The sequence below is a fragment of the Apium graveolens genome, chromosome 10 (genome assembly GCF_009905375.1).
Source record: "Apium graveolens cultivar Ventura chromosome 10, ASM990537v1, whole genome shotgun sequence".
NCBI classification, from domain to species: Eukaryota; Viridiplantae; Streptophyta; class Magnoliopsida; order Apiales; family Apiaceae; genus Apium; species Apium graveolens.
Window position 1 is genome coordinate 128,683,801 of NC_133656.1, and position 19,836 is coordinate 128,703,636.

The window sequence follows — 19,836 nt, forward strand, 5'->3', positions numbered from 1 at the left end:
GGGGACCCCTACCACATCAAAGGTTCCCTCTGCAACGTCAACGGAGTGGGGCCCATATGGGGTACCCACTGCCATGTCAGCAGGGCCCTACCACGTCAGCAGGGTGGGCCCACGTGGGACCCACCTGCCACATGAAAGAGACCCTCTACCACGTGAAAGAGACCCTCTGCCACGTCAGCAGGGTGGGACCCACATGGGGGACCCCTGTAGGGTCCCACTGCCACGTCAGCAAAATGGGGCCTACATGGGGGACCCACCTGACACGTCAGCAGGGGTCCACCTGTCACGTCAGCATGGTGGGACCCACATGGGGTGACTCACCTGCCACCAATGTGGGGACCCAGCTCTGCCACATCAGCATTTATTTATTTATTTTTATTAATATATGTATTGGCAACACTTTACGAGACCAATGCTAACATAATTAAAACATGTTGCAGTATGGTACATTATCATATAACTACTGCAACATTATCTACGTCAACATCACGTAATTATGTGGTAGAAGGCCGTTTATGACGTAGTGATAAACAAGAAATACATTGAGTTTTTTTTGAAATACCTGAGGCAATCCACATAGAATCATCCCATCCAACCAAAATACGTCCATTATGGGAGTATTCATAGTTGGAACTTTATTTAATGTGGATTGCTAACGAAGTAGCTCAGGATAAAGCAGTAGACTCTTGAACTCTAGTCTTTAAAAAAGCAAAAAGAGAGACTTCATTATTGCAATAAAATCCTTTTTAAAAGATACTTTATTATCGAGTCATCTCATATTAAACAAACAAAAATCAATTAAAAAAAATGTCAAATGGACGATTGAGTTGGGGAGATCCCCAAACTACTATTTTTTTAAGTTTCTTTCGCTTATAATTATTAGGCATCTGTGGAAGTTTATCTACCGAGACCATGTCCTGGAAGGAAATAGGCAGATATGGGGATTATTCGGGGGGGCTAATAGCTTTGTTCATTTTACCGACCTGCGTTCAACCCTGTGTTGGGCCTACATCAGTTTGAGCAACATTTGAAAGTTGGTTGTAACTAAACATGGAAGGCAGAGATGGAACAACTTGCTTCAATTTGCTTGAGCTAGCATCAACATTAACACATTCACAGGATCGGCAAAGTGCATATGCTAATGTGTGTGGTACAAACCATTTACGTGCATTGTAATGAAAAAATGTGCATATTATTAAGCCCAAGTGCATTATTTGATAAAATATGTGTAAGAGATATAGGAACATGGAAATATCAAATAGTGCGGTTTGAAAACTTTAAGTTTTCCCAGATTTGTCTCAAAATATAGTCTTTTTCGTAGCCGCGATGACTAACGGCAACTACAATATGATGCAATACAAGAGATGGATGTAAGAACATAAAGTCATAAAGTATACAACATAATAACTCTACGAGGCTATCAAAAATACTTAACTGCAGATATCATGCTTTTTGTAAATATAGGAAAATATAAACCCATGCTTAGTAATATCAATGGAAATAAAATGTTTCAAATAGGGATATCCCTATCAAATTAAAAAGTTCCCATTTGAACGTAGTGGATATGGATTCATCTGAGATAAATATAAAAGAAATCCAAGATAAAGGTAATGAAATAAACGAAGATCCAAACGGGTATAGTAATGACACAAATTAAGATCCTAACAGGTATAAATAGTACAATTATAACCTTGTACTCCTAAGATTTGTTAGAAAATAAGTTTGAACATTGTTCCCGTTCTTCGACTTTTTGCTCCATCAACTCAAAAAATGTAGTTGGCAATTCCTTCCCTGGAAAGATACACGGAGTTGTGAATGTATATCATTACATATAATAACTTTTTAATTTGAAACATGTTAGCTACACAAAAAATGTCTACATCACTTACCAGTGCATGTACTCCAACTACCATCAATGATCCTTGCTTTCTTCAATTTTTTTCTCCTAAAAATTAAATAAAATTTTAATTACCAATATATTAGAGAGTCTATCTTGCTTAAAACAATAACTACTAGATAATTGCATTTTAAACAACTTTGATTCCACTACAATTAATGGAAAGAACATTATTTAACAATTTAGGCACGGCTAGATTCTTGGGTAGAAATGGCTGCAGAAAATGCTATTTATTTCGTTTACTTTTTTAACATTACTTAAAATCGGAGAATATCATAATTAAGTCTACTAAGTCAATGAAAAGTTGTAGACTTGAGCATGAGACCCGATAGATAATAGTGTATGTCTCCAACTGTTTACCAAGAAGGGAGCAATTTATATTTATTTTTTCAAATATATATATCTAGCGTAGTTGCGCAATAAGCGATTATTGTAGAATCAAATAAATATGAAAATAAAGCATGTACCCATATGCAAAATAATAGCTTATGAGCAATGTGGAACATAGTGTGAACAGGAGTGGGGAAACCAAAATACAATGCTCAGTCTCACTACACCTTTTTATTATATTTTTTTTAAATGTGAATTATTTTAAGTCTTGTATTCTCTTACCTTGGAAAATATTTGATATATCATTCATCAAAAATAAAATGTGATATATATCTCTAATCATCTTGTATTTCTTTATATGAATATTTTAAATGAAATTAATTTATCTTAATTAAGACTATTCCCTTGTCATTAGATTTTGTGTTCCTTTCTTACATTGATGGGGACCACATATTTCTTATAAATTTCCCATAATATTTCATGTGTTTACTCCTTTGTTATCGAACTATAAGGACACATGCAATCGATAATTCATGAATTTTACATGAAAAATCATATATAAGAATATACTTGGGGAAAGAATTAAATAGTGGTGAAAATAATATGGGAAAACATAATAAGATTACATCTTTGTTACAAGTGGAAACATAATTCATATGCATAATTTAAAAAAAATATAAAAATCTGGTTCTAATTTGATCACCAAACATTTTTGCACATGAGTAAAGCACATGAATAAGATAAAAAAGAAAACAGACAAACTTAAAATTCACTCACATTTTGTGGTGAGCGTTTTGAGATATTTGCAGTGATTCTTGCATCAGTGTGGAACCTGTGCAGGTGATTGTGGATTCCCCTCAAGCCGGAATGCAACCCACGATTCCTTCAGCAAACTATAGTAACAGCGGTTTATAATCGTTGTGTTAAAGATCAACAACAACACTACATTTAAAAAACCGTTTTTTGACTCGATGAGAAAATACAACTTGTACAACAGTTTAAAAAAGATGACTATCCGTTGTTTGTTCTGGAGCTCACACAACTATTTTTTATGTAAAATCAATTAACCGTTGTATGATTTTTTATGATGAAGTTTTTTTTTTACCTTTGTCTGTCAACCGTTGTTTGATTGCAAATTTCTTATAGTGCCAAAAGCCTCGTACTAATGGAGTTACTAGATTCTTATTAACCAGCAATTTTCCCCTCCCACAATGATGTGGTACAACTCCTAACAATATCTCCTTTCACACATCAAACTCGACACCTGCCAAATCTTCGACCTTCTATGATATTTTGGCACAACCTTGACCTATACTAAAATCCATTTGGCTCTCTGCCTTTTTTTAAACCCATACTTGAAACTGGGGTAGCCTATATTTTGCTTCCTAGGGACCTTATTTGAGAAACTTATGGACCAATATAACCTAAAACTCTAATACCACTTGTTGGACTTGTTAAGCGGACCTTAACTCCATATTAGTAATGAGGCCTTTTGGGATGTGCCAAATAAAAAATCTATGCCAGCTCAACCAAAAGCGGATAATATTATCTTAATGTAGAGTTAATTTCTTTTTAGTAAGACCAAAAAGTGGTACTCGAATTTCAGGTTATAATGGTCCATACGAATTTCAAATGAGCTCCAGAAGAAGCGGTGTATTGACTATTTCAGGATGCACCTAAAGGGGAGGCAAGTAGGCCTTCCAGTATGGGCTATTCCAGTATGAGTTAAGGGGGAGCTATATCACACAATCAGGTGGCAGTTTTTGCAGGTGTCGTTCTCGATGTATAAAGGGGAGACTGTTAGGAGTTGTCCTACATCATTTGTGGGAGAGGCAGATTGGTTGTTAATAAGCAGTCAGTTAACTCTGTTAGTATGATCTTTTGGGATGTGCCTAAAAATAAATTTTTGCGGTTTTGGCCCAAAGCAAAAAATATCTTACTAATGTAAAGTTAAGACTCGAACGCGACCCAACCTACTTCCTCACCTTTCCATTTCTAAATATCTAGGTATGTTTCTACATGACTTCATCATACTCTTACACTTTATATACACCCATAAACACAATCAAACAAATTTTCATAGATACACTTTAATGGCAAGATGAGAATATTAGAGCCCTGATAAAGAGGGTGATGAAAGGGAAAATTGGATAAATGCTGCAATATTATTGTTTTAATGATGCAGCAACCTAAGAAACCTGAGAAGTCAGTTACCAATATTAAAACGTAAGGAAGACGAAAGTTACAAATATGAATCAGAAACCTGAGAAGTCAATCTCGAGGGTTTTTAAAAGTTTGGATCCACTTGAATCTTATCTTGCAAAATATCTTCAACATATAAATGAAATTGTTGTCAGCAAGAAACGTAACAGCAGTAGTGGCTTTTGGGACTCGGTAGTGGGCACAGAGAATAATGATGATTTATCTTTACTCAATAGCTACAGCTGGGAAGATTAATATAGAGAGGGTAATCACATAAATAAGTGTGATCTGTGTTCAAATTTTCCAGTTAGCTGTGAGATACATGAAGCAGTATGCCCAAAACATAAAAAATAGAAGATTAAAATAGTTGTTCAGATACTTGATGATTGAACTTGCACTAGTAATCTTACGATAGTGAACTCATGTGCCGAACATTAATTGGAAGCAGTGGTGGCTGAAGCTTGCATAAATGCTACTGAAGTTAAGCATGAGGATACTATATCGGGATCAGTAAATTCCTTTCTGGCATTTGACAAAGTTTTAGAGCCTCACACCAATGACGCACATGGCATCTATTCAGCAGATTATTCATTAAAACAACATTCTTCCATTATTGAAGAGAACGCAAATTACTCCATTCGTACATCTGGAGACTGTTAGGAGTTGTCCTACATCATTTGTGGGAGAGGAAGATTGGTTGGTAATAGGCAGCGAGTTAACTCCGTTAGTATGACATTTTGGGATGTGCCTAAAAATAAATTCGTGAGGTTTTTGCCCAAAGCAAAAAATATCATACGAATGTAAAGTTAAGACTCGCACGCGGCCCAACCTACTTCCTCAACTTTCCATTTCTAAATATCTAGGTATGTTTCTACATGACTTCATCATATTATTACACTTTATATAGACCCACAAACACAATCAAACAAACTTTCGTAGATACACTTAAATGGCAAGACGAGAATATTAGAACCCTGATAAGAGAGGGTGATGAAAGGGAAAAGTTGGATAAATGCTGCAATATTATTGTTTTAATGATGCAGCAACCTGAGAAACTTGAAAAGTCAGTTACCAATATTAATACGTAAGGAAGACGGAAGTTACGAATACGAATCAGAAACCTGAGAAGTCAATCTCGAGGGTTTTTGAAAGTTTGGATCCACTTGAATCTTCTCTTGCAAAGTATCTGCAACATATAAATGAAAAGGTTGTCAGCAAGAAACGTAACAGCAATAGTGGCTTTTGGGACTCGGTAGTGGGTACAGAGAATAATGATGATCTATCTTTACTCAATGGCTACAGCTGGGAAGATTACTATAGAGAGGGTAATCACATAAATAAGTGTGATCCGTGTTCAAATTTACCTGCTGGTTGTGAGATTCATGAAGCACTATGCCCAAAACATAAAAAATAGAAGACTGAAATAGTTGTTCAGATACCTGATGACAGAACTTGCATTAGTCAGTGAACACTACAAGAAAAATGGTCTTTTCCTACCAAGCAAATCAAACCAGAAAAACTTGGTAGGAAATGGTAGAGCATTTCCTACCAACCCGTAAACTGGTAGGAATTGCTCTAGGTGGGGTCCAGATTGTGTACACGCAAGCACCAAAACCTACCAATATTGGTGGGAAATTCAAAACCTACCAATATTGGTAGGTTTTGACCAAAATTTGATACCAAAATGGTCCCATCAACCACGTCATCAGCCCTCACTTATTTTATTGTTTAAAATTTTTTATGAAAAAAGAAATAATATCTTAAATCTGAACCATTTCCTACCAAGTTTGGTGGGAAAGTGTTTCCTACCAAGATTGGTAGGTTTTGGTAGAATCTTATTGTGAAAATAACCCCACCGACCACATCAGCAGGCCACATATTATTAAGAATATAAAACATTTTTCTGAAGTATAAAAAAATATTAATAATTCAGGTCATTTCCTACCAATATTGGTAGGAAAAGGACATCTGGCCGTGAAAAGCATTTCCTACCATATTTGGTAGGAAAAGGTCTGGAATTAATAATATTTTAAAAATGGACCCACCACCTTTTTAGTTTTGTTTTGGGTGGTGTTAATAGAATGAAGATAAGATGAAAATTTAGAAAGAAGAAGAGAAAGATAAGAAAGAAGAAGAAGAAGGAGAAAAGGGAGAAGTTTTTTTCTTCAAGAATCACTTTCATTGTAAAGGTATAATTTGATCTCATTGTTCTTTATTTCAATATTGTAAGTTTTTTTTTGTTCTATGTTAGTTAGGATGATATTGTGTATGATTTGAATGTATAATTTGTATATGCTTTATAATTGAAGAGAAAAAATGTGAAGTTAAATTGAAATGGTGTTTGTTAATATTGTAGATGGTGAGAAAGATGTTATAATTTGTATGTTAATAATTTATATATGCTTGAAATGTTAACAATTCCAAAAAGTGAAGTTAAATTGAATTGTAGTTTTGTTAATATTGTAGATGTCAAATGTAAACCGTGGTTGGATGTCACGTCGTATGAAAAGTGATCGCATTACGTTAACAGATGAGTATAAAAATGGTGTGGAAGAATTTTTAGATTCGGCAAAAAGGTGTGGGTTGACAAAAGATAAGACGTTGTGTCCTTGTAAGAATTGTGGGAATGGTCATTGGGAAAATTTAGATACCATAAAGTTTCACTTGTATGCTTCCGGATTTTTTGAATCATATACCGTGTGGACTTTACATGGTGAGAAAGAGCCAACAACGGAGTCTCGACGGATATGTCATCGTAAACGACGTGCACCACCAATTGTGGAACCACTAGTGGATATGTTTGGGTTGTTACGAGATAGTTCCGGGCAAGATTTTTATAGCTTCAATGATATGAGGGGTAGTAATAGTAGTAGTATGAATGATGCCGAAGAATCTCCAAATTTTGATGCTTCTCAATTTTACACTGATGCCAATGAGTCGGGAGCTCCTATTTACCCCGGTAACAAAAATTATACAAAACTCTCTTTCACTACGAGATTGTTACATTTCAAAGACGTATCTCGTTGTAGTGAGAAATCATTTAATTTACTACTTGATATTATTGGGGAAGTGTTGCCACGAGATCATAAGCTACCGGTTTCTTATTATGCAATGAAGAAAATGGTGAAAAAATTGAAGTTGGGATATGAAAAAATTGATGTATGTGCAAATAATTGTATGTTATTTTATAATAACGACGAAAAAAAAGTTGTTTGTGACATTTGCAAAGAGGATCGTTACAAAGATATCATGGGAAAAAATGGAAGGAAAATACCAAAGAAGGTGTTAAGACATTTTCCGCTAATTCCCCGTTTACAACGATTATACATGTCGGAGCATACGGCTAAACATATGACTTGGCACAAGAATAGAGAAATAAAAGAGGGAGAGCTAAGTCACCCCTCGGACGGAGATGATTGGAAAAATTTTGACAAGCGATACCCATCTTTTGCTAAGGAGTTTCGTAATGTTCGACTTGGATTGTCGAGTGATGGTTTCAATCCATTTGGAAATTCCGGAAATAATGTATACACATTGTGGCCGGTTGTAGTGGTCGTCTATAATCTACCTCCTTCTATGTGTATGAAAAGACCGTTCATGTTTATGACACTACTAATTCCCGGTCCGGATAATCCGAAAAAAAATCTCAATGTGTTTCTAAGGCCGCTTATGAACGAATTATTTATTTTGTGGCAAAGCGGGGTTGAAACTTATGATCAACATTTGAAAACAAATTTCATCATGAAGGCGGCACTTATGTGGACAATTAGTGATTTTCCCGCTTTAGGTATGCTTAGTGGTTGGTCAACAAAAGGGAAGATGGGATGCCCGGTTTGTGTTGGAAATGTACAAGGTTTCCAACTCAAGAATTGCGGAAAATGTTGTTTCTATGGAACATATCGAACATTTTTGGATAAAAATGATCCGATGCGAAAGAAAAATCAAAAATATGCTACAACGGAACTTAAAGTGTTTGATGGTCGTACCAAGGGTGAGAAATTACTATCTTCTTTATTGCAAATAGATTTCGCTCCACCCGGAAACACTTTTAGTAAATTCAAGCCTAGGGGCTATGGAGTAGATCATCATTGGACCCACTTTTCAATGTTTTGGGAACTACCGTATTGGGCATCTCATGATCTACGACATTGTATTGATGTTATGCATACCGAGAAGAATGTGTTTGAGAATATATTTTACACAATTGTAAATGATCGTATCAAGACTAAAGATAAAAAAAATCAAGGGCGGATTGCAAATATCTAGATGTACGACGTGATTTGTGGATCGATGAAAAGGGGATCATGCCTAAAGCACCTTACACAATTACTAGAACTCAACTCCGGCTTTTGTGTGATTGGATCTCTAAACTTAAACTTCTATTAGAAGCAATGGTGGCTGAAGCTTGCATAAATGCTACTGAAGTTAAGCATGAGGATACTATCAGTAATTTCATTAAAATCATCACAAAAAATCTCTCGAGAACCCTCACCAATAGAATGAGAAAAGTCATGCAAGTAATTCAACAGCCATATACAAGAGGTAATATTCATCATAAAAATCAATAAAGAAATAGAAAAGGGAGACCTTTGAAGATTATTCTGCCTAGCTAAACAAGAACTACATTGATCTTTTTTCAAAATACCTGAGACATTCCACATAGAATCATCCCATCCCACCGAAATACGTCCATTATGGGGGTATTCATAGTTGAAACTCCATTTAATGTGGATTGCTAACAAAGTAGCTCAGGATAAAGTAGTAGACTCTTGAACTCTAGTCTTTAAAAAAGCAAAAAGAGAGACTTCATTATTGTAATAAAATCCTTTTTAAAAGATACTTTATTATCGAGTCATCTCACATTAAACAAACAAATATCAATCATAAAAAAATGTCAAGTGGACGATTGAGTTAGGGGGATCCCCAAACTACTCTTTTCTTAAATTGCTTTCGCTTATTATTAGGCATCTGTGGAAGTTTATCTACCGAGACCATGTCCTGGAAGGAATTAGGCAGATGTGGGGATTATTTGGGGGGTTAATGGCTGTATTCATTATACCGACCTGCGTTCAACCCTGTGTTGGGCCAACATCAGTTTGAGCAACATTTGATAGTTGGTTGATTCTAAACATGGAAGGCGGAGACGCAACAACTTTCTTTAATTTTCTTGAGCTAGCATCAACATCAACACGTTCTTTGAAGTTAACCAACAAGTTTACCACTACTTCACTGGATTGGGAAAGTGCATGTGCCAATGTGTTTGGTGCAAACCATTTACGTGCATTGTAATGAAAAAATTGGCATATTTTTTAGCCCAAGTGCATTATTAAAATATATGTGAGAGATATAAGAACATGGAAATATCAAAGAGTGTGGTTTGAAAACTTCAAGTTTTCCCAAATTTGTTTCAAAATATTGTCTTTTTCGTAGCCGCGATGACTAACGGCAACTACAATATGATGCAATACAAGAGATGGACGTAAGAACATAAAGTGAGAAAGCATACAACACAATAACTCTACCAGGCTATCAAAAATACTTAACTCCAGATATCATGCTTTATGTAAATATAGGAAAATATAAACCCATGCTTAGTAATATCAATGAAAATAAAATGTTTCAAACAGGGATATCCATATCAAATTAAAAAGTTCCCACTAGAACGTAGTGGATATGGATTCATCTAAGATAAATATAAATGAAATCCAAGATAAAGGTAATGTAACAAACGAAGATCCAAACGGGTATAGTAGTGAAACAAATTAAGATCCTAACAGGTATAAATAGTACAGTTGTAACTTTTTACTCCTAACATTGTTCCCGTTCTTCGACTTTTTGCTCCATCAACTCAAAAAATGTAGTTGGCATTTCATTGAGGAACAATGGCAGATCCGTGGAAAGATACACAGAGTTGTGAATGTATATCATTACATATAATAACTTTTAATTTGAAACATGTTAGCTACACAAGAAATGTGTGCGTCACTTACCAGTGCATATACTCCAACTACCATCAATGATCCTTGCTTTCTTCCATTTTTTTCTCCTAAAAATTAAATAAAATTTTAATTACCAGAATATTAGAGAGTCTATATATCTTGCTTAAAATAATAACTACAAGATAATTGCATTTAAACAACTTTGATTCCACTACAATTAATGGAAAAAATATTATTTAACAATTTAGGCACTGCGAGATTCTTGGGTAGAATTGCATTTTAACTACTTGGATTCCACTACGATCAATGGAAATAACATTATTTAACAATTTAGGCACGGTTAGATTCTTGGATAGAAATGGCTGCAGAAATTGCTATTTATTTCGTTTACTTTTTTATCATTACTAAAAATTGGAGAATATCATAATTAAGTCTACTATATCAATGAAAAGTTGGGGACTTGAGCATGAGACCCGATATAGAATAGTGTATGTCTCCAACTCTTTTCCAAGCAGGGAGCAATTTACATTTTTTTCAAATATATATCTAGCTTAGTTGCCCAATAAGCGATTAATGTAGAATCAAATATATATAAAAATAAATCATGTACCAATATGCAAAATAATAGCTTATGAGCAATGCGCAACATAGTGTGAAGAGGAGTGGCGAAACCAAAATACACTGCTCAGTCTCACTACACCTTTTGATTATATTTTTTTAAATAATGTGAATTATTTTAAGTCTTGTGTTCTCTTACCTTGGAAAATATTTGATATATCATTCATCAAAAATAAAATGTGATATATATCTCTAATCATCTTGTATTTCTTTATATGAATATTTTAAATAAATTGATTTATCTTAATTAAGGCTATTCCCTCGTCATTAGATTGTGTGTTCCTCTCTTACATTGATTGAGACCACACATTTCTTATAAATTTCCCATAACATGTCATGTGTTTAATCTTTTGTTATGGAACTATAAGAACACATGCAATTGATAATTGACAAATTTTACATGAAAAGATCATATGTAAGAATATACTTGGGGGAAAGAATTAAATAGTGGTGAAAATAATATCCGGAAAACATAATAAGATAACATCATTGTTGCAAGTGGAAACATAATTCACATGTATAATTTAAAAAAAATATAAAAATTTGTTGCTAATTTGATCACCAAACATTTTTGCACATGAGTAAAGCACATGAATAAGATAAAAAAGAAAATAGACAAAGTTAAAATTGACTCACATTTTGTGGTGAGCCTTTCTAAGATATTTGCAGTGATTGTAGCATCAGTGTGGCTTCTTTCACATGAGACTGAAAATGAATTGTAGTAACCTTGATTGCATATATAAGATCTAGAATTGAGACTAGCATGTACATAAAATAATTATTTATTGATGATTTAAAATTCATGAATGATATTACTATAAAACCTGTGCAGGTAATTGTGGATTCCCCTCAAGCCAGAATGCAACCAACGATTCCTTCAGCAAACTATAACTGTGATTCATCACTATGCCAAGAACAACAATAATTTACATTAGGGAAAAAGGAGTATAAAATGATGGTTCAAGAAAATTGGCACATATTATACTTAAAATGGAGGAGGCACCATTCAATTAAATATGTTTCTAAAACTATTCTTTCACTTCAAAGATATAATCATATATAAGAAGAAAGACACTTACATTGAGACTTCTTAACATTTGAGTCTCTGGCAAAAATTTCAGCAGTCTTCTCAAATCCCTCTTTCTTCAAATAATCATAAATGTATAGATCCACCCTAGAAATTTCCAAATCAAATAAATTCAAATGGTGAATTAGAGATATAATATAAAAGCAAATAATGTAATGCCTAGTTAATATGTGTGTACATATAAGTATAACTTACATAGTTCCTTCAAAGACAAAAAAACTTACATCTGATCAACATCTCTTTCTTTTCCAAGAAACATGTTCTTCTCATCTTTCAAATCTCTTCCGAATTCCATTTTATGCAAGATTGCAATATACACCTTTCAAGATCCAATATAAAATAAATTAAGAGTTTTGGTTATAAAAGAATAGAGGACATATATAAGAGTAAATCACACAAAAGAAATAATATATATGATTCAAATTTCAAAACTGTAACGATTTTGGACACCTTTACATGAGAAAACACAAACCTTTATTTGTAAAATAAGATCTACCAGAAAATCCAACATCTGTAACACTTCTTGAAAACAATTATTTTGGAAAAATCTACCACCTTGTGTAATATCAAGATTATATATTAAATTTTAAAATAAAAGATTCTTGATTTCTGTGTTAAAAAAATAGAGTCTATAGAAAAAGAATTTTGAATTAATCTTAATAAAGGCATAGTATGTAAAACAAATATTATGTCATATAGAAAAGAAGATTAGAGTATATAGGAAAAAATCATAAATTTACTGTAAAAATATATGTTGAAAAGAATCTTTAATTCATTATTTGAAGAGCAAAACAATAGATGTTTATCTCTAATTAAGTTTGATACCACTAACATTTTCTCTTACTACAAAACAATAAAAAAGGTAAAAAAGCATGAGGGAAAAAATAAATGGTTCACCTACCACAATATCAGAGCTAGAAAATATCTTGTAGATTTAAATAAAGGAAATCATCATACAAATCATTTATCTTAAATAAATATAACATTACTAATTAAAAATATAAATAATTTCTCGATACAAGTAAATATAGCATAACTAATTTTATAAATTTACGTTAAGATTTTAAATAAAAAATGACCAAAGTACGATTTTCAGAAAAAAAAGTATGGAATAAATACTTTGATTTTTTTCCTTTATATTTTTATTTAAAAAATGAATGTGGAAGAAGGGTAAACGGTCATGGTTTATAGTATAAAGATATAAAATCTTAAACAATCACTAAGCCTAATGCTATTATGAATTATAAGTTATTATTAGGCTATACCATCATAACAAGCCAACTCAACTAACAATATGACTTTACATGGCCAAATAGACTCAACAATTTGGTCTAGTGATAAGTTTGTTTTGCACATGTCTTATTTTCCTTTTAGAAAGTTCAAAATCTTTTAAGAGCTTACGCGTTTCTATGTAACAGTTTTGTATATAATAGATATAGAATAATTAAATTTGAAAGAAGTTCAATGAAGATAGTTCGAGCAGCAAATTGAGGGAAGAATAATTTTTGAAGTCACTAAGTTGGAGGAATTCCTCTACGTCCTATATTGTGAAGTCTAGAAGACGTATGTAGTTAAGTTCATCAAATCCCAGTAGTCAAGTTTGATTCACAGCCATATCGTGAAGTTCAAATTTGGTCTATATCACTCTAGATCGAGAAGTTTAACTTTATGTTATACCATGACGTCAAAAAAGATAATGCATCAAGAAGTCAGAGTTATTCAATGTGGCGCCCTCCAAACCCGGGTCAGAAGTTTGGGGTCCACACACATATCTTATATATAACCTGCTTATAACAATAATAAAGATAATAATAATATGCACTGACCCTACTTACTAACCACCACGGACCGCAACAGGTTAAAGTATGCACACAAGCCAAACACACTATTATATTACAAACGTTCAAATCCCAACTATTCCAAACTCAGAACTGAGTATTAACCTGAACCACTAGCTCAGCTCAATCAACCTGAACCCCTAGCTCTCGCGCTGGACTAGGGATCCTCGGTACCAACCGGTTCCTTCTTAACTGGAAAAGAACAGAAACAATATCGCACAAATAAGCTAACTAGCTCAGCAAGTCACAATGACAAAACTGAGAATAATGATCATCAGGTGAACATGGTTATGATATCAAGTGAACAATGGATTATGATTTAGAATTGGATATTATATTTTCATGTTAAAAACCAAGGTTAGGCTGCTGATCAGTCACGCACTAACCCCGAGCAAAGCACACAGCACTGTTCTAACTACTGGATCCAAGGCACACATTGGCCGAAGTTGACCATTATATGGTCTGACCACGAATCTGGTCCATAATTTTATAAAAACAATCCAATTCTAACATAATAACAGAATAAGCAATAATAAACAATAACCAGAATCATTAACAACATTTGACGTTCCATAATGAAATGGTTTTAATCTACATAAGGATCAAAAGAGTATTTTCAAAGTTTGGATGCTAGGTAATGAAAGAATTGGCTAACAATGAATCAATGTTTCAGGGTTTCAAGGATTTGGTCTTTCAAAGCATAAAATACAATGGTTTGAGTATGTAGGTAACTCGATTCAGTGCACTACAAGAAAATAGGGTTAAATACAACTGATTTAAATTCGACTGGGGTTAAATTCGACCGCAGGCGGTCAAATCCTTTGGACAAGGCTAAATTCGACCGGTCTCGGTTCAATTCAAATGGTCGTATTTAAACGGTCATATTTACGACCAATTTTAACCGAAAACGGTTGAAATTAAACGGTCGAAATTAAAACAGTCGAATTTAGCTCCTAAATTCGACCAAATTTTTTTCTGGTCGAATTTAGCCCCAATAAAAAGTGGAGGGAATTTTCCCGCCAAATAATTTATTTGGCACTCCTAAATTCAACCGATTTCGGGAAAATTTTATATTTAAAAATGGCGGGAAATTTACTCACACTTTTAAAAATTTTGAAAAAAATGAGGGAAATTTCATGCCCTTTTTTGTAGTTATAGTTCAATGGAATTCGGTTGTTTTTAGGATTTTTCAGAATTTTAATTTTTTTAAAAAAAATTATTTGCATGTTAGTGAATATTTTGAAATTATGAATATGGGAGAGAATATTTTTGAAATTTAGGACTAAACACTGGGTAGTTGTATTAGTCAAACTGATGTTTGACTTTTAAAATGACAAATTAAATAAAATAGTTTTAATCTGAAACTTTGATTATATCACTAATATATATACATATATCTGTTGACATCCATAAGATTGGATAGTTGAAAAATATTTTTTTAAAAAATTGAAACACCAATTCAAGACTAAACAGTAAGTAGTTGTACTAGTCAAACTGATACTTGACTTTTAAAATGGCAAACCAAATAAAATTATTTTGATCTGAAAATTTGGTTATATCACTATAATATATATCTATTGACATCCATACGGTTGGATCGATCGAAAATATTTTAAAAAAATTGAAACTCCCATTCAGGACTAAATACTATGTAGTTGTACTGGTGAAACTGATGTTTGATTGTTATAGTGACAAATCAAAAGAAATTATTTTGATATGAAATTTTGGTTATATCATTAATATATATCTATTGACATCCATATGGTTGGATCGATGAAAAATAATTTTTAAAAAATCGAAGCACCAATTCATAGCAATTTTTAAAATAGACTTTTACTTTTTTATATTAATAAATTCTTTGAAGTTTTTATACTTGAATATAAAGTAATTGTAAAGTAAGAATAATTTTTTTTGACTTAAAGAAAAAGTTTAAAAAATATATTAATTAATTTAAGGTAATTAATTTTGTTTGATGCTTTTCCAAAAGTTAAATAAAATTTATTTTATTTTAAAATTACATCTACTAATTATGTGTAATTAAAATAATTCAACTTCCCAAATTTAACTCTTTTCATAATCTTATCCCCTCACCAATTTAACAATTTAAATTTTAAGCTAATGACATTTTTTTTAGAAAATCAATGATTAAAATTAAATCAATTCATTCATTTTTTAAATTAACTTAAATAGGCCAAATTTCAAGTCCAATTCACAGCCCAATTTTATAGCCCAGTAAATCAAAAGTTCAAAACCCTATACTTCATTCCTATTAAACGTGTTTTGTGTCTGCGCCTCCACCCTCACATGGCTGCAAGTCTCTCCTGCTTATTTTTTTCTGCGATTCAGTTTCTATAAGTTATTGATTCTCTGTATTTGTATCGACCCCCCCCCCACTCTCTCTTGATGCAAATAAATAAACAACTAAAGAGATATTTGAGCAAAGACTCGTTTTATATATGAAATTGCTGAAAATAGTTATGCAAAAGTTACAGACTTAACTTTGAAACAAAGAAATGAGAAAAGAACTAAATACCACACACCAGGTGGTTGCTACAAACTCGGACACTTCCTGTTATATCTCTAGCACTAGCCTGATATAACTCAACTACTCTACTACCTATTCATGCTGCTGTTAATACGCTACATACAACTGAATTATTCAAAACAACACAACGTTTAGATTAATATCCAACAGACTCCCCCTTAATCTAAACTATGCTGGAGATTCTTGACACCAAGTAACTTTCTCATCTTCTCGAACTTGCTCAAGTGAAGGGCTTTCGTTAGAACATCAGCTCGTTGTTCTTCAGTCTTCACATGTTTGACAACTATAGAACCTTGTTCAACACAATCTCTGATGAAATGATACCTCAGATCTATATGCTTACTTCTCCCATGAAACACAGGGTTTTTTGTTAAGTCAATGGCAGACTTATTGTCTATGTAAAGTACGACTGGTCCTGGTGATACCTCTGAAATTTGACTCAGCACTCTATGTAGCCATATACCTTGGCACGCAGCAGCAGTGGCGGCCATGAACTCAGCTTCACACGATGAAAGAGCTACACACCTATGTTTTTGACTAACCCAAGTAATTAAACTTTCATTAAGATAAAATGCCATTCCGCCCGTGCTTTTTCTATCATCAATATTTCCTGCAAAGTCACTGTCTGAGAAACCTGTCAACAAGTAATCTCCATGACCTTTCGTATATACCAAACCATAGTGTAATGTTCCTTTTACATAGCGTAATATACGCTTAGCTGCACTCAAATGTAAAGTAGTTGGCTGCTCCATAAATCTGCTGACCACTCCAACTGGATAATCAATGTCAGGTCGCTTGTTTACCAATATCTCAATCCTCCTATCAAGCTTTTAAATTCTGTTGGATTTACCAGCTTCCCGTTCTCATCCTTATGCAGCTGAATTTTAGGTTCCATTGGGTAACTTACAAGTTTGCAATCAGCCATGCCAGCCCTCTCAAGTATCCGTTTAGCATATGCAGTCTGCTTTATCTCTATATAGCCCCTTTCCTGTTCGACTTCCATCCCAATGTAATATGCCAGCTGACCCATATCACTCATCTCGAATTCACTTTTCATCTGCTGCTTGAAGTCCATAATGCCTTTCAAGTTTGTCCCAGTTATTAACAAATCATCCACATACACTCCTACAATCAACACTTCGTTGTTTTCATGCTCATGTAAACTGTGTGTTCGAATGGACATTTAGTAAATCCAAGCTTAACAAGATATTTACTGAGTCGAGCATACCAGGCTCGAGGGGCCTGGCGCAAACCATACAAGGCCTTTGAAAGCTTATAGACTTTGTGCTCCTCCCCCTCTTTTTCAAATCCCCTTGGTTGAGTTACATAAACTTCCTCCAATAATTCACCATTCAGGAAAGCCGACTTCACGTCGAGATGATGCACCTGCCACTCATTGTAAGCAGCTAGAGCTAATAACAATCGCACCGTTTCCATCCTTGTGACTGGAGCAAAAACCTCCTGAAAATCGACTCCAAATTTCTGTACATACCCTTTGGCAACAAGTCGTGCCTTGTGCTTCACGATCTTCCCGTTTGTATCCTTTTTCGCCTTAAATACCCACTTCAAATCAATTGCCTTATGATTTGGTGGTAGATCAGTTAATTTCCAGGTGTTGTTTCTTTCTATGGATTCTATTTCTGTTTGCATTCCTTCTCTCCACACTTTTTCTTTGCTTGCATGATCATACGTGGTAGGTTCATCAATCTCTACCAACATTAGTTCCTCCTCAACAGCTTGAATTTCTTCCGTTTGATTATAGATTTCACTCAGTCTCCTGTATCTTAAGGGTTCACTGTTGTGACTCGAGACATCAGATCTATAACCACCTTCTTCATTACTTCCTCTTGGAGACGACATACCAGACTGACTACCACCTGTAGCTGACATACCAGGTTGTGTACTTTGTACTTGACTTTGATCACCCATGCTGTTATCTTGTACATTTGTCTCGACATCCGGGACCGTGAACGTTCTCAAACCATTCTCCACCAAAGTTGTACTGATTTCTTCTTTATCCCAGGGCCAAGTTTTTTTCTCTTCAAAAATCACATCCCTACTGACATGAACTGTTCCTTCCCTTGGGTCATACAACGAAATGCTTTGGTCCCTGGCTCCTTGCCCAAATACACGACTGACTTGCTTCTATCATCAAGTTTTTTTAGATGAATGCCTGCTATCTTCATATGGGCAACACAGCCGAAAATTCTCAGGTGATCCAACTTTGGTTTCTTGCCCTTCCATGCCTCAAAAGGTGTCTTGTTTGACAGTGCTCTTGTAGGCAGCCTATTAAGAATATAAATTGCGTGTCGAATTGCTTCTCCCCAAAACCTTAATGGCATGTGTGTTTCCTTTAGCAAACTCCTAGCCATAGCCACCACGGTTCTGTTACGGCGCTCAACTACACCATTTTGTTGTGGTGAGTAGGGTGCCGTATAGTGCCTCTGAATTCCTGTTTCCTCACAAAACGAAGAAAAAATCCTTAGAGCAGAACTCTCCTCCCCTGTCGGTTCTGAAGACCTGAATGCTTTCCTTTCTCTCCTTTTCTACTGCTGCTTTAAATTTCTTAAAACACTTAGTGCTTCGTCTTTTGTTTTGATCACGTACACCCACATCAGACGACTAAAATCGTCCACTAACAGAAAAAAATATTTATTTCCAGCAGGGGTTGGAGGTGAGATAGGTCCACACAAATCTCCATGGACTAGTTCAAGAAAGGATTTTGCAACAAATTCTGATTGTGCCGGGAATGACCTTCGTGTTTGTTTTGATAGCAAGCACTCATTACAAACTTCTTTGGGTTGACTAAAGACAGGAACCCCTCGAGCCATGTTGTTGTTAGACAAAAGTTGCATTGCCTGAAAATTGACATGTCCTAGTCGAGAATGCCACAACCAAGACACTTCTTCCTTTTTTTGTCAACAAGCACATATTTATATTAATTTCAACAACCAATTTATATAATCGATTAGAGGACCTTTGAACTTTAATCAACAGTTTTCCACTTTTCTCATAGACCCACAAATGCTCACCATTTAATAAAACTTTATTTCCATCTTCAGAGAGCTGACCCAAACTAATTATATTATTGCAAAGAGTGGGGATGAAGTATACCTCTTTTAAAAAATGTTCTTCACCATTCTTGTAATTGAACACAATTGAGCCTCTTCCTTTGATATTTACTGTGGATCCGTCACCGAACTTGACTTTGCCAGCTATTTTTTCATCCAAATAGGTGAATTTTGAGCGATCTCCAGTCTTATGATTACTAGCCCCATTATCTAGATGCCAAACATTTGTTTCACTTCCTCTTTCCTAAACTGATCGTCCTGTTGGAACTACCTTTTCTTCATTCAGCATCACCATTTCCTTTTCATTTT

The 19,836-nt window shown here is 34.2% G+C and overlaps 1 protein-coding gene across 1 annotated transcript; it reads left to right on the forward strand.

Annotated features, from left to right (window-relative positions):
• Positions 1 to 6,895: 6,895 nt before the first annotated feature.
• Positions 6,896 to 8,695, forward strand: LOC141690982 (uncharacterized). The gene has a single exon (XM_074495732.1). It carries the CDS (start codon positions 6,896 to 6,898, stop codon positions 8,693 to 8,695), a length of 1,800 nt encoding a protein of 599 aa, XP_074351833.1.
• The last annotated feature ends 11,141 nt before the right edge of the window (positions 8,696 to 19,836 follow it).

Coding starts and splice junctions, on each gene's coding strand:
- LOC141690982 (XM_074495732.1), top strand. CDS start 6,896: ATGTCAAATGTAAACCGTGGTTGGATGTCACGTCGTATGAAAAGTGAT.